The 16,823-nt window shown below is 38.9% G+C and overlaps 1 protein-coding gene across 1 annotated transcript in view; it reads right to left on the minus strand.

The window, feature by feature from the left end:
- Plxdc2 (plexin domain containing 2) overlaps nucleotides 1-1,387 on the minus strand; it is a 392,448-nt gene extending 391,061 nt beyond the window's left edge. Inside the window, exon 1 of the mRNA XM_048461163.3 lies at nucleotides 446-1,387. Coding sequence (XP_048317120.2) covers nucleotides 446-557 — 112 coding nt within the window. The 5' untranslated portion in view covers nucleotides 558-1,387. The remainder of the gene's footprint in view (nucleotides 1-445) is intronic.
- Nucleotides 1,388-16,823: the final 15,436 nt, after the last annotated feature.

The following is a 16,823-nucleotide window of genomic DNA, read 5'->3' on the forward strand; positions in this document are numbered from 1 at the left end:
CCTGCCTTCCCTGGCTGTCAACACATCCTCCATCACCCCTTTCACGGTCGGTGCGGTGCAGAGGCTCAGTTTCTCCGAGCTACAAGGAAAGAGAAAGCAGAAGGGAGACAACCTGACCTGAACAAGCTTCAGGGCGAGGTATCCACCTCAGCTGGCTCTTACACTGGCGCTTCCTCGGGCTACTTGGGGCAGACAGGACCACCCCCTGGCGCCCAGGTGGAGTAAGCACCAGAGCCTCAGGGAAGTCCTGGCCTCCAACACCTTCTGGTCAACCCTCTTCCCCGTTTTGGGAAATGCATTCCCCCCCCCCCAAAAAAAAACCCAACTAGGATAAGTTTCCAAAGGGCAATGCAATTGGTGGGTGTTGGTTGGGAATAGGGGTACTGGGGCACCGGAAAGATCTTCATCTGCACACAAAAAAAGAATCGAGCAAAGTGCATCTTACCAGTGATTTGATTTCCAGGCTCCCCTTGGGCGAACTGGAATCTGTCGATTAAAAAGTGACAAAGTAGCATAACTCCTGCTGCCGCCAGGTCGGCCCTCAGGAACCTCGCCATGCTGCTGCCTCGACCTCCCTCCCCTGCCCCGCGAGTCTTTGCCGCCCTGGGCTCCGGGCTCTTTGTGGGAATGGGTTTAGCGGTCGAGCTCTGCGGTGGGTCTCGGATGGGATCCGGAGGAATGGGTCAGTTTCGATAGGCTTTCTCTCACAGTAGCAGAGAACAGAGGCGAGCGAAGGAGGGGCAGACTAGTCCTCTCCGGACTTCGGGGGCTCTCTCCTCAACTTGCCACCTTCGCAACCCTCAGCCGACACAGGACCACCAAGTTCGAGGAGGAAAGGTCACTTGCAGCCGGGCCGGCAAACTCCCGGGTCCTCACAAGCAGCGCCACCCGGTCTTCCGAGGACTATGACTTCCGAGCGCTCGCGACGCGCTCCACTGGGTTCAAAACAGATCTAATTCCACAGCTAGCACCCGTGCCATGCAGATCCAAGAGGGAGCTGAGCACCGGAGGAACTTTCCCAGACTTAGGACTGGCTCCCACGGATGGTTGAGGTTCGCGGCAGAGGGCGGGTTAGTGGAGGCTGGAGAAACCCCTCCGACAAGTTTTTCTTCTTTGCTTCGCCCAACGTTGGGCGCGCGTCGTCACGGGCAGCCGAAGAGATGGGCTGCCCCGAGAGATGAGCCCGGGAATGTCTGGGCTGTGTGATCAGAAGGCGGGGGTGGAGAGGGGTGTGCTTTTTAAAGAAAAAGAAAAACGAGGAAAAAGTGAAGCTGCAGCCTGGTGAGGCTTCCGCGGACTAGGGAAGAGATGGATCCGAACACCGCGGAGCCCCAGGAGTTTGGTGGCAGAGGCGCCGCCGCGCTCCCCGGCGCACTCCAGCTCTACACTTTGGGGAGGGTAGGAGGCTTGCCATTTGCCAGATCCGCCGCGGAACCCTCCTCCCTTCTCCCTCCGCCCTCCTCCCTCCCCCCTGGCTCCTCCAGGCTTCTCCCACCTTCCTCCTCCCGAAACCAGCAGCCCGCACCGACCTGTTCAATGGCTGAGCTTTTCTCGGGGGCGCCAGAAAAGTCTCCCACAAATGAAGCCCAGGAAGGCTGTCTGGGGAGAGTCCGAGGGCCACTGCGGCCCCACGAGCCTCCCGGATCCTGAGGACGGGTACGCTGGGCTGTAACAGATCCTGATCGCCTGGACACCATCGACCCGCCTTGCTCGCCCCCTCCGTTGCGGAGTAAAAGCCGCCTGCACCCACCAGGCTCCTCGGGTTTCCGGGTGCCAACCTTCAATTGGGAGATGAGACCCCCAACGGGTGCCCACAATCTCCTGGGTTCGACCTGGGCGTTAAAGGGTTAATAGCATTTCATCCCTAACAGAGGGCTGGTCTGGCAACCGTTAGGGTGTGAAAAAAAAAAAAATCAAACCTGAGTCGCTTTGGCTACTAACAATCATCCCCTCCACCCCCATCCCAGCAAAAATCACTCCTACCCCAGACCCGCGCAAAGGGTTGGTGGAAGGTGGCTCTGGACTGCGGGGTCCAGCGGCCGCCACTGCAGTTTGGTAAAAGTGTCAGCGGGAGCAAAAGCGAGAGTTTAAAGGAACAGGAGGCCCATTGAATTTCCTTCGGGGGCTTTAAAGGGCTTTCACTCGCTACTTTGTTTTTGTTTTTTCAGCTTCCTGATCTGCTTCGGTATTAACCCCTTCCGGCCCTCTCATCACTTCAATTTTTTTTTCTTTCTTTTCCTTTTTCTTTTTCTTTCTTTCTTTTTCTTTTTTTTTCATACAGCTAACCATCTTTTAATGGGGGATAAATAGAAAGTAAAGAGACAAGGCGCGTCATTGATGAAAAGTACATGCTGTAGAGCACTCCCTGGGCTAGGACTTCGATTTTCCCACATGGAGCAATTTGCTTAAGCTTTAAGCCTCTGGTCTGCAGGCATCGAATCAGGAGGATTCCATACTGAAGCTTACAGAAGGTCAGAATTAGCCAAGGGAAGTAATTTTTGTTTAATCATCTCCTAGCTTGAAGAACAGAGGTGTTTTCTGGACACAAAGAGAGAACTAAATTAACACACTTGAAAGTGTTCTTGGTTCAAATGAGCCCTGTAGCGTGTTCTTGTCTCTGCTTTTTCAGGCTCTGAAGACTTCACGAATGTCACAAAACCTCCTGGGAGTGGGCCCGAGATAATTGTAAAATTTGATAGAAAAAGTTTGCCTTTCCCCTAAGAAACATTAAAAAAAATATGCTTTTTTCCTAAAATAAGACTAATTTGTCTATTACAGAACAAAACATGCTTGTGACCTTTTAAGTATGCCTACACCTTTTGTTATCCCAGGATGCTTAGCAAACCCTGAGCTTTCTTCTCAGGCTGATGTTGCCCCTGTCAACCACACTTAAAGTGGAACTATAATTCTCTTATTTCTGCCCTATCAAGAGTATCTGAGTTATAGATTACATCTCAATCTGAGTACCGAGAATATTTACGTGAATCTTTAAAGTGCAACCTAATGAAAACTTCACTGGACATTAATTGATGTTGATTTTGCTTCCTGCACTTTGAACAGCTGACATTTTCCACCTTCACCACCCCCACCAGAAAAACAAAAAAAAAAAAAAAAAACAGGTGAAAGGCTAGGACGGAAACCCAGGCAGAAAGCTTCCTCAACTCTGGTTCTCATAATGTCCATGGCTGTAGGGAACCCAGCAACACCAGAAAGAGTTAGGTCTTGTGTTCTCTGCTTTCACTGTATGAAAAACAAAACCAAACAAAATTAGATTTTTACTTCTCTGAAAAGAAACAAGCTTCCGTCTCTATCATTTTCATTTTTTCTCTTATTGTTTCTGCAGATTGGTAGTTATTTATTTTTATTGTTTGTTGTCTTTGGCCGTGCTTTGCCCTCTTGATAGCAGCTTTAAATATACATTTGCCAGTTAGAATTGTTTGCTACAAACTGAAGGAAACAAATGTCAATTAAAGGTAATTGGATCAGTTTGCATCTGTTGGTGCTGTTTACTTACAACGCCTTATTCCTGTATGAATCTTATTTTGCAAAATTGCACACGTCTATTCTCACTTCCCCTAGGTTTTGACGAATCAAATTTATTAAAATAGCATCCATGAACTCTTTAGGGCAGGGAATGACTTGAGCAAGAACCAGCTGGTGGACCTAGAATGCAATAAACAGCGTTACTCAGTTTAGCTCTGCCTTAACCAACAGCTATAGAAGAATCTCAAAATGAGTAAAAAAGTAGCAGCTTTGATGACATACTGTCCAGAACTAAATCAAAAGAGAGACCACTGTAATATATCTAGGCTGTGGCAATTTAAATTTCTCTCAAAACATGCTTGTCAAAATTTTGTAGCAATCCCAAATAAAGAAAATATATGTCACACAATATTTTTGGAGTGGAATGGCAAGAGTTGACTACACATATAACTCTGGCTAATTAAAGAAGCTAAACCTGTTGTCCTCAGTTGTTGGGCCTGTCCTAAATATTTCACCACAATACAAGTGTGAGTTTCACTTTTATGGTAACAAACTAAGAAACTTTTCCTCTGTCAGAAAAGTTTCATCAACTTCAACAGACAAGAGAGAGGTGTTGTAATCCTGGAGTCTTTTGCTAACTGTCAAAAGTACAGAGAAGACACAGCCATCTCTCTTCCCCACTGGCTAACTTTCAGCTGATTTCCTAAGGTACAAATGAGTTAGGGCAAATGTTTTTGTTCAAGTCTAAGACAGAATCCTCTGGTCACTTGCTTCTTGAAGATGGTACATTAGAATCATAGACCTATGAGGAGTCACTAGATAGACCTGAGGTATTATCTCTCCAGATTTCAAACCTTTGAAGACACCTTATCTCCATTAACCTTCAAGGATTGTTCCATTTTGTTTTTATTTTTAGAAAGATTTTCTTGTGGCTGGCCATGAGCTCCCTCTGTAGCTGAGCATGGCCTTGAATTTCTGATCCAGCTGCTTCTATCTAGCATCCAGAGTCCTGGTATTGCAGGCTTATGCGGTTGTATAGATCAAGTTCAGAGCTTTATGCACACAACACAAAGCATCTCATCAACTGGGCTATATCCCTAGCCCTGCCTGCAATGAAAATGTATGTGTATATTCAGACTATATATGTCTGAATAAGGATACTTTCATTTAATCTCTCATCCTTCCCCCAATTCTAGCATTTTCCTAAGAGCTGTCCTATGTTGAAACTTGACTGAAAGGACTGCTAAGAAAGCGTCATACACATATGGATTAAAAACAAAACAAAACTCGAGATGCATTGCAGGCTAAGGATTATCTGCATTTATTATGCTCTTTAAAATCATTCTCAGGAAATAATTAGCGTCTACATAACATTATTTCTTGAAACATTCTACAGCTGCTATCTGATGAAGCGACACAGCTAGTGGGCATTTATGCAGTCTTATGCTATGACCTCTCCTTAGGTCAGCGGCATTTCCTCTTCCTCCTTATTTGATAGGGCCAATTTTTTGACCTCGGCTCTGCAATTACAAGACTCGTTTGTTCATCTTGGCTGACCTGCTCTCAAAGTCAACGTGACTTATTGTGCAGTTGGTGGTATTTCAGCTTTCTGTTTTTTATAGTTTTAAGCTGTAAATTTTATGAATGGAGCATTTTGAATTCAACAAGCATCTAAAAAATTAACCCAGAAGGTGAAAATTACTCACTGCCTGCTAAGGCTTATATACACATTACCTTTACTATTTAGATGAAATTAACAACATGGTTATGTTTGGCACAATTTTTGTGAAATAATATATTAACAGCATAAATTTATAGCTTTCTTAATCTTAACAATTTAAAGAGAGCTTGGCCAATAAATATCAGTACAAAATAAGCAATTAAATAGCAAGAAGGAAATGATCGAAATGGATTAGTCCACACTGTTTAAAGGCACAGGGTAAGAAACAGTGCAAAATAGAAACATACATCTTATTTAAAATTATTAGAATCAAAGATGAACTAGTGGTTGTAGTTTGGGGAAAATGCCTGGCAAATACTTTAGTGAGTTATAACATGAAATAAGCCCCAGAGAACCTAGGCAACCAAGAAGACATTAAGAGAGATATACATGGAACTACGTAGAAAGGAGAAAAAGACAAGATCTCCTGAGTAAATTGGAAGTGTGGTAGAAGCGGAGAGGAAAACAGGGGAGTGGACAAGGTTGTGTAGCTCAATAAAAACAATAAAAGGTAAAAAAAAAATGAAGTATCTAGGTTGAAGATTTATGTATAGTGCATAAATAACAACAAGGTGAATGGGGCCAGCGAGCTCACTGTTGGTTCAGTTATCTGAATTCTTCTGAACTAATGGCAAACATCTGCAGTAGAGGAAACTTGTTTCTTGAGCATTCACCTCAAGGGAAGCTGCTCTCCTACAGAATCCCTAATTGAAGTCTCAACTGCCAGAACATGTCACAGGGCTTAGTACACTTGCTGCTAGTGAGCTCCGAGTCACACAAGTACAGACTCTACCAGAACCCAGCTCTGAGTCTTACCCTAGATTTCTTTTCTCATCTTTATTGCCTTTGCTCCAAGTTTTCTTTTTACTTTCATATCTATGAAGTTTTGAGGCCTAATTCACACAGCTTAAGAGTTGTCCTCTGAAAATACACAAATCAGTGGGTTTTAATTTACTCCAAGGTGGTAGAACCAAAGCCATAATTGAATTTCAGATGGTTTTCATCACCCAATGCCCATTAATCGTATTCTCTGCCCAACCTCAGTCCTAGAGAACAGTGATCTACTGTCTCTGTGGCATTGTGGGCAGATGTCTGGGCCAGTTCTGCAAACAGAACTATCCATGCACTTTTGTGTATGAATTCTTCCGCTTAGCATAATGTTTTCATGGTTTAGCTACGTGGGGCATGCATGTATCCGATGTTTGCTTTTGATTTCAAAATAGTATTCCATGGAATGGAGACTGGATAACATTTACATACATCCATTATTTGGATCACAGTTCTCAGAATTACACAATTTGTGTGGCTCTAGGGGCACTATGGATATTTCCTATTTAACTTTGTGAGTGAATGACAAACTCTTTTCCAAGTAGTGACAATTTTTCACATTCTAATTAGCATGGGAAAACTTTATTTTCTCCATGTTATATCTCTGTTTATTTATTTATTTATTTATTTATTTATTTATTTATTTATTTATTTTGTGCATTGTGTATGAAGATTGTGAGGAGGTGTGAATGTGTGCGAGTCAGAGGAAGATTTAATGGATTCTGTTCTTTGCTTTACTTGAGTTACAGGGACTGACCTCAAGTTGCCAGGCTTGCATGGTAGTAACGTTACTGAGCCATCTTGGCATTCTTCAATTCTTTTTTTAAATTGTGGCATCCCAGATGGTGTGAAGTGGAATTTACTGTTGTTTTGGTTGGCATCTCTCTTATGACTAATGATGCTGAGCATATTTTCCTCCAGATCCTAGGTATGGGTTTATTCTTGTGAAGAGTAGTCCATGTCTGTCTTTCCCTTTTAAATTGGACCATCTTTCCCTTGTTGTTACAAGTTTTAGTATGTGTTTTAGAAGACAGGCCTTTTGCGTGTATATGGTTTACATCGACATACACAAATGCATACACACATGTGTGCATGCACCAACACATGTCATATGCACACACCACACACACATAATCATGAGGGATAGAACACACACACACACACAAAAAGAAATTCATGCTCATTCAGATTTACATCCATGTTTTGCTATTTCCTAAATTTATCTTTCACATTTATAGAAGTGTGTAGTTTACAATGAGTTTTAAAGGAAGAAGTCAAAATTCCTTTTTGCATGGGATCATGAGAAGTTTTATCCTGTGTTGGAGAAAATAAATTTCCCACCGCATGGTCTAGGCATGAACAGCAACAAACTGCCGACAGACTCACTGCCGGCCTCTCAGTTCCAGCCCCTCAATATCTAGGGCCACACTATTTCGATTACTGTAGCAATTTAATAAATGCGTGAAGAAGAAAGTGTGTGTAGTCCAACTTGGGATCGTCAACACTTACTTTTTCTTTCTCTCTCCCATCCACTTTCACATGAACCTTGTTTGTTCCTACAGTAAAGGCACTCAGCATCTTCATCTGACAGCTCTGCATCTGTAGGCAGTTTGAAGCTGATTGCCACCCTGACAATATTGGTTCTCCCAGGACATGAATACTAGGTGTTTCTCTCTTCCTTCAAGACCTCCTTCAGTTCTTTCAAGGTTTTATTCCAGGTTATTTTATTTTTTGTCATAGATGTAGGAAACATATTTAGCTGTTACTGTTTGTTCTGGAGTGTTTTATTGGTTTCAATGCTGTTAAAAATGATTTTTTTTTTAAAATTTCCTCTCTGGACTTCTAATGACTAGTGGGTAAGTTTGCTGGGTCCACCTGAATGAAACACCACAGACTGGGGTGACTAAAGCACGGGGTGAGGCCTTTAGACTTGGCCTGTTTATCTCTTCACTGTCATCTCACATGGCCACTGATGTGCAGAGGACTCTCAATTTGTCTAAATTTTCTCTTACAGTTACTGTTTGCTTCTTTTGATTATATTCACATTTATTCCTAGTTTTTTTTTAAAAAAAAACTGTGAAAAGCTAGTGCATGGCTTTAGAACTTTTTTGTTTTTAGTGTTCATATTGGGATAATTTACCCTTAGTACTGTTTGCTTTGAGCCTCATAAGCTTTGATATCTTGGGTTTACATTTTTCTTAATCTCCAAAATATGCTAAAATCTTTCTATTTTCTCTCGTGAGTTTCTTTTTGGTCCACATCTTGGTAAATTTCTTGTATTTTTTTTTCTGCTGTTGACATCTATTTTTCCTGCACTCTGCCCAGAGAAGAAACTCTGTGGGTTGCCCTTTGTGCTGTATGCAGACCTGCTTCATTGCCTGCTGTATGTCTTCCTGAAGGCCGCTCAGTGTGCTCTCCAGATAAGCCTCTCCACTGTCATGTGACAGACGTACAGAACTTTCTGTGACTGATTATCTCACTGGCTTATGCCTCTGAGCATGATTGGTTCGTGTTTTCGTTGTTTTTCTTGGTGTTGAAACTAGAAACTTGTGCATGTGAGGCAAGTGATCTACCACTGAGCTATATTCCCCTTCCTCTTTTTTTTTTTGCTACATTTCCGTATTTTATCTTCTATCTACTTCCTCTATCTACTCCTGAATGTGAGATATTAAAGTCTCTAACTATTGTTTCTCAATTGCGTGTTTGTCTCTTTAAAGCTATGAGGTTTGGGCTCAGATATTTTGTAAACAATGGCTCTCCAGGTCTCCCTGCCTCTGTTTACAAGGCTCATCTTCCCCATCCTTAACCTTCACTATGTGTATCCTGAATCCGACTTTTGTCTCTTCTTCCTTGTAAAAGATTGGTATGTAATTATTTATAAGGGAAGACACAACATTTGCAGCTTTGAAATTGTGTTCAATGTGCTTTCTTGTTCTATTCAGTTTTATTTTGCTTTAATGAACAATGTTCCAAAGTATCAACTTAGTCTTCATTGGTTCTTCTACTTTACAAGGAAAGTTGCTTTTCTTGTGGTTTTTCTAGTCATTTTACAACTAATCTTAATTTAAAATGATGCAATTTGAACTAAACCAAATTAAATCTAGTGTTGTAAAAAATGATTCTCCTATATAATCACATAGTGCTCCTTTTAACAGTTATTATATATTTACACATTGTATAGCCATCAACAATTTTATAGGTTTTGCTATACATAATTGTCTTTTAAGTATCATAGACGAAAAACAGACACTTCTACTGAATTGATGTTTATTTATGCAAGCATCTTAATTCATGCTTTTTTTTATTCATGTGGGTTAGTGTTAATATCTTCTCTTTCTTCACATCAGTCTGATGAGACCCCTGTCATTTATCTTGCTGAACAGAAATTTGAGCAACCTTGTTTATTGTAAATATGGAAATGCCTAAGTTTCTCCACCATCTTATATATAATATATATAATTAATTTATACAATTATATTTAAATATATTACACATATCTTTTCTATATAAATGTAATATTTATATAAAACTATATGCAATCAATATATTGCAATATTGATCATATATTTTATATATTTTTATACTCTCTATATAGAGATTTTTATATATTCTTAAACTGTATATATAGAGTATATGAATATATAATACAATATTATATAAGTAGAAGAATTACATATATGGATATACGTGTGTGTGTGTGTGTGTGTAGAATATAGCATTACTGCATGCTTTCTGTCCCTGCAGGTTGGAGTGAGAGATTATGATGATCTCACCTTCAGGCAGCAATGAATTTTTTCAGAAGTCAAAATTAAATATGTGGTCCTTTGCGATAAATATTTGGAAGATTTTAAAACACCATATAGGCATCTTATTTCTCATTTCTTCAGTTACGGAAGGTCCCATTTATTAATTGTTTCTCTCAGTGTCTGGGCTGCTGGGGTTATATTTAGGAAGTGGTCTCCTGTGCCAATGCGTTCAAGTGTGGTTCTCACTTTCTCTTCTATAAGGTTCAGTGTAGGTGGCTTTATGTTGAGGTCTTTGATGCATTTGGACTTGAGTTTTATGCATGGTAATAGGTATAGGTCTGTTTTCATTCTTTGACATGTTAATATCCAGTTATGTCAGCACCATTTGTTAAATATGCTTTCTTTTTTTCCCATTTGATAGTTTTTGCTTCTTTGTCAAAATTCAGGTGTTAGAAAGTGTGTGAATTAATATCAGGGTCTTCAATTCGGTTCCATTGGTTCTCCTGTCTGTTCTTACGCCAATACAAGGCTGTTTTCAGTACCATAGCTCTATAGTAGATATTGAAGTCAGGGATTGTGATGCCTCCAGAAGTTCTTTTATTGTACAGGATTGTTTTGGCTATCCTGGGATTTTGCTTTTCCATATGAAGTTGAGCACTGTTCTTTCGAGGTCTGTGAAGAATTTTGCTGGGATTTTGATGGGCATTGCCTTAATTAAATCTGTTGATTGCTTTTGGGAAGATTGCCATTTTTACTATGTTAAATCTGCCTACTCAAGAGCATGAGAGATCTTTCCAATTTCTGGTGTCTTCTTCAATTTCTTTCTTTAAAGATTTAAAGCTTTTGTCATACAAGTCTTTCACTTATTTGGTTAGAGTTACTCTGAGATATTTTATGCTATTTGTGGCTATTGTGAAGGGTGATGTTTCTTTGATTTCTTTCCCAGCCCTTTTATCATCTTTATCATCTATGTACAGGAGGGTTACTGTTTTTTTTTTTTAAATTAATCTTGTATCCTGCTACATTACTGAAAGTGTTTTTGAGTTGTAGAAGTTCCTTGATAGAATTTTTGGGATTACTTATGTAAAGTATCATATCATCAGCCAACAGTGAGGGTTTGACTTCTTCTTTTCCTATTTGTATCCCCTTGATCTCCTTTTGGTGTCTTATTGCTCTAGCTAGGACCTCATGAACTATATTGAATAGATATGGAGAGAGTGGACAACCTTGTCTTGTTCCTGATTTCAGTGGAATCGCTGGGAGTTTCTCTCCATTTAGTTTGATGTTAGCTGTTGGCTTGCTGTATATTGCCTTTATTATATTTAGGTATGTTCCTGTATTCCTGCTCTCTCCTCATGAACCTGAAAAGCTTCTGTAAGACAAAGGACATGGTCAACAAGACAAAACAACAGCCTGTAGAGTGCGAAAAGATCTTCACTAACCCCACATCAGAGAGAGGGCTGATCTTCAAACTATACAAAGAACTCAAAAAATTGGTCATCACAAGAACACATAATCCAATTTTTAAAAAGTGGAGTACAGACCTAAACAGAGAACTCTCAACAGAGGAATCTAAAATGGCTGAAAGACACTTAAGGAAATATTCAACATCCCTATTAATCAGAGAAATGCAAATCAAAACAACTCTGAGATTCCATCTTAAGCCTGTAAAAATGGCCAAGATCAAAAACATTGATGACAACTTATGTTGGAGAGGTTGTGGGGAAAAAGGAAATACTTCAACATTTCTTGTGGGAAGGCAGGCTGGTACAGCCCCTTTGGATATCAGTGTGGCAATTTCTCAGAAAATTAAAAAACAACCTTCCTCAAGACCCAGTATTACCACCTTTTAGTATATATCCAAAAGATGCTCAATTGTACCACAAGGACATGTGCTCAACTATGTTCAAAGCAGCATTGTTTGTCATAGCTAGAACCTGGAAACAACCTCTATGTCCCTCAACCAAAGAATGGATAAGGAAAATGTGGTACATTTACACAATGGAGTACTACACAGCAGAAAAAAAAAATGACATCTTGAATTTTGTAGGAAAATGGATGAAAGTAGAAAACATCATTTTGATTGAGGTAACCCAGACCCAGAAAGACAATTATCACATGTACACTCATAGGTGGTTTTTAAACATAAATCAAAGAAAACCAGTCTACAAATCACTATCCCAGAGAACCTAGACAACAATGAGGACACTACATGGATCTAATCTACATGGGAAGTAGAAAAAGATAAGATCTCCTGAGTAAATTGGGAGCATGGGGACCTTGGGGAGGGTTGAAGGGGAGGGGAGAAGCAGGGAGGGAAGCAAAGAAAAATGTAGAGCTCAATAAAAATCAATAAAAAACCCCAATCATTTCTTAGTTAGAGGGTCATCCTTGCCACCATATGCACATAAAAGACAGAGGACAGCGGTGCGAGTCAGATGTCTCCTTCTTCCTTTACATGAGTTCTGGATAAAATTCAGTTTCCAGGGAAGGCTGGGAATACCTTTACTAGATGGGCACAGTGCTAGTCTTCTGGGCTTTGTAGCATGGGTATTTCGAAGCTTAGTGGTTAACAATTTCCCTAAGCAGTCACAAGGTTAAATATTTACCTGTAGTTATTTCTAACAAAGACCACTACAAACACCTCCTTCACATGCTACGAAAGGAAGAATGCATCCAGTTCTGGCAACCATAATGCAACCAGCAACCAGCAAGCCAACAGGTCAGACAAGGACAAGATATTAGGAAGAAATCTTTGAGAGAATTCTAGATTACTCTGCTTCCTCCAGTGTCTGTCAGCCTGTACCAGCGCTTCACTGCTATTCTTTAAGGCTACAGCGATAGAGAATAGGACTAGCAGACAAAGCTGCAAAACTCTCAGTTTTCCCGTTTATTGAGATTTGACTATTTTTTTCTCTGTCTAGAAAAGTCTTTCTTCATTTTCCATAAGCCTTTGACTGATCTCCAAAATTTCTGCAAAATATGAATGTGATAAGTTTTTCTTGATGTTTTTACAGGAGATATTTTTTAGAAGTTCTTATTCCTTTAATTTTGGTGAAATCATCCTTGTACCTTGTTTATCGTTATGAAACACATTTGAGATTTATAAATAAATCTCAAAGAATTTGCTTCACAAGGTAAAATATGTATTTTGTCAATATCTAAATATCTTGTTTTAGAATATGGGAGACTAAAGTTATGTTATGTGGGTATGATACTTGCATTTAAGGAAATTTGTTGTGATTTAAAAGGAAATGCTGGCTCTCTTCTAGCTTTTGTGTGGTTTAATTTATGATTTTAGTATATATGACAGCAAAATGTATACCATGTCTGATCTGATTAATCTCATATATTGCCTGCTCTCATACAACCATCAGACCGCTAGCTGCTACTCAGTCCTGTTTGTATTATCTTAACTAGGTAATTGCTACTTTTTAATTTTTAAAATAAAACTAAGCTACATAATAGATGGTGAACATTAGGCTCTTAGATATCTTAGCAAATAAGTTAACTTTAATCTCATAACTTTATGTTATAACTTGACTTTTGAAGAAAGTAAAACATCAAAATTTTATGGATTAGCATTTTCAGTAAGTAAATAGAGGGCATATCTGGTCATTCCAAACATTTAAAATAAATAACTACCTTAAAGAGCTTTTATACATGCATTCACATACATTCACAAAAATGATTCATCAATGTGATTAATCATATTAGATAAAAGATATAAAAATGCCAGCTTCATTTTGACATTAGCTTTTTCTTCTGTGTTTCTTCATAATTCTTTTTAGTTTAATTTCACAACATTCCTGAGTCCCCCTGAGATTCTTTTTTAGTTATCTGTGTTCAGCTTGGCCTGGTATTTATCAGCCATGTGAAGGCTGAATGGTATTTTACCAGATAAGGCTAGTGTAAAGTAACTTTTCTCACAGCAACAGGAATAAGAGAATTAAATAAAATGATGTGTCATGGTCTAACTTCCTCCAAGTAGCCTTTATCTTAGCGTCTCTCATACCTCCAAAAATACCATCGCTAACTGTAAAGGCCCACCTTGTGAGCCGTTGAGGAGCATTTTATACCCAAACTACTACAGATACCAAATGGACAGCAGTGTGGAGGTTCTCTACCTACTTCTTGCTTCTTTGTGGTCATAAAATTTACCAACCTAGCCAATTTTAAGAATGTTGTGTAGTGACTATAAGAACATTGATTTCAGTTGGGTGGTAGTGGTGCTTGCCTTTGATCCTAGCACTCAGTAGGCAGAGGCAGGGGATCTCTGTGAGTCTTTGGAATCTGGATTTTTAGTTCTTTGTATCTACTCATGTTTTAGCATATAGCAGAATTTCATTTATTTGTGGATATATATATATGTATATGTATGTGTGTGTATATGTATGTATGTGTGTGTGTGTGTGTGTGTGTATGTATATGCTTCCCGAGCCCTGGGATGAAAAACATGCCACATGAGATCTTTACATGTATACTTAGGATCCCAACTCAGGTCCACATGCTTGTGAGGTTAGCTCTTTACTGAGAGGTCCATCTCCCAAATTTTTAATTTCATACTGAGCAATACTTCATTATATAAATTTTATATATTGTTTCATAATATACATTGTTCATCTATCATCCATAGACACTTGTCTAATCTCCTTTCCTAAGACCACTTCAACAAAGTCAATGACAGATTGTTGGTACATTAAGAATTGAAGTAGAAAAATAGAAATTTATGCCAGCATAAAAAAACATTCAATATACATCTCAGAATACATGATTGTATTATATTACAACATTATCATTTTTATATAGTTAAGACTCTGGTTTTGTCTTTTTAACAGATATTGATACGCTACTAATTATAGGTTAAAACTTATTACTTTGCTTTTTTTTCAATACAAACACACACACACACACACACACACACACACACACACACCACCTACCTACAAATTTCTAGTGACTCTCAACATTAAGATTCATATAAATATCAAAAGTCTTTAGCAATATTTGGTGACATGTCCTGTATTGCTCAAATTTTGCATTCAGTTAATCTTAAATTGAAAGGGAATCCAGTGTTTTCTAATTCTTGGTAATTTCACTATTTGCTTTAACTTAGGCTTTCATTGTCACTTTTAAAACTTAAATTAGTTGCGCCTAAAATTCGTCTTTTGTTTCTTAAGTATTGTTATTTTAAAAACAGAACAAAAACAGCAACAAAATTAAAACCTAATATCAGTCCATTCTTATTTTCTTTTTGATTGCTAATGATATAAGAAAATATCTCATAGTTAATTTAATATCAAAATTTTAGTGCTAAAGAGGAAATTTAATATCAATGTAATTACAACTATGAACCATTTAGATTTATAAAATGCTACTGCAGCAAGCTCTATTAAGAATTGAAGGACAAACCTCCCTGAGGATGAAGACAATTAAAATAAATGTGTGGGAGGGACACAGGATTGTTTGCCCAGGATGTGATGCAAAGGCTTGAGAAAAGAAGAAATGGGTGTGGTGAAAACTCAAACTGCACATGCAACCGACTGAAACTTGATGGCTGCAGCAGTTCCTACCCACCCACATGAAGATGGTAAGAGTCACTGACAGTCATCTCAAGTCTTCTTAACTGTGCCTTTGTTTTCACCAACGTTGCAGAATAAACTCAGAATTGCATAAGGGACCATCTTGATTGATGATCTGAAGGTTTGAGTTAATTATCTCTGTTTTTGAAAACAGATTTTTGTTCTTTCTAGTCCGGTGACATAAATATTAGAGAAACTATATTATACCGGGGGAAAAAATAGCAGACGAGTGTCCAGACAGTTGGGTTGAAGTAATCTACTGGACCTCTCGCCATTTGAATGGGAAAAGTCACAAACATCTTTCTTGAGTATAGGACTCCCTTTTACAGCTGGCATCTTTTAGGAGAAGATCCAGAGTCTTGGCTTTGAGACTCTATGTTCCATAGGCCCAAATGTGAAAGTTTATTCCTTATCTTGGACCAATCATTCCAATGCAATGTGTCATGATATATGTTAGGAGACTTGCTGACACAAGAGTGAGCTGTCAGGACTGACTAAATAGATTTTTCTTGTTGGTGTTGTTCATGACACTAATAAAATTAGAGTTATTTCAGAAAAAATATTAGCAAATAAATGTATACATATTCAGTTGTGTGTGTAGAAGGACTATCTCACAACACCCAAGTACTTAACAAAAAACAGAAGAGAAGAGAGTAAAGAACATTTCAGAGAGATGTATAGGCTCTATAGTGGTTTGGATGAGAAAGGGCACCATGGACTCATACATTTGAGTACTTGGTCCCCAGTTGGTGGAACTATTTTGGGACAGATTAGGAGGTGTGGCCTTGTTGGAGGAGGTGTGTCATTGGAGGTGTGCTTTGAAGTTTCCAAAGCTCCTCCTGTTTCCCTCTCTCTCTACCTCCTCCCACCCCTGCTTCCATCTTGTGGATAATATGTAAGTTCCCAGCTGCTGTTTCACTGCCATGCCTGCCTACTTGCTGCTATCATGTGTGCTTTTCCATCACAATGATCATGGACACAGCCTTTGAAACCGTAAGCAAGCCTCTAACAAAATGCTTTCTTTTAAAATTTTCCCTTATCGTGGTATCTTTATAGCACTGGAAAAGTAACTAAGAAGGTCAGTATTACACTGATCTCATAATATTAAGACTAAACACTGAGGGAAAAACAAAAGTAGCCCACAACCTTTCTACAGATTCCAACTAAGCTTGGCAAGACTAGGTACTCACAATTTCATTTTGTTGTGCTTGTTGGTGGAACGCAAATATTACTTAAATATGTCTAATTCAATGAAATACACGTTATTTGTCAAAATTCAGCAAAAGATGGGAAAACATTTAAACTTGGTTATTCTATAATATACATAAAATAATAGACATATTGAAGTTAAACTTGTGTAAGGAGAGGAGAATGAACAGTTTAGAATCTTTTACAGTAACTAACAATTTTAATGAAATTAAAGTGCAGATACACTGTTAATAAATGTCATTTGCATATGAATGA

This window comes from Myodes glareolus, chromosome 14 (assembly GCF_982192425.1).
Source record: "Myodes glareolus chromosome 14, mMyoGla1.1, whole genome shotgun sequence".
NCBI classification, from domain to species: Eukaryota; Metazoa; Chordata; class Mammalia; order Rodentia; family Cricetidae; genus Myodes; species Myodes glareolus.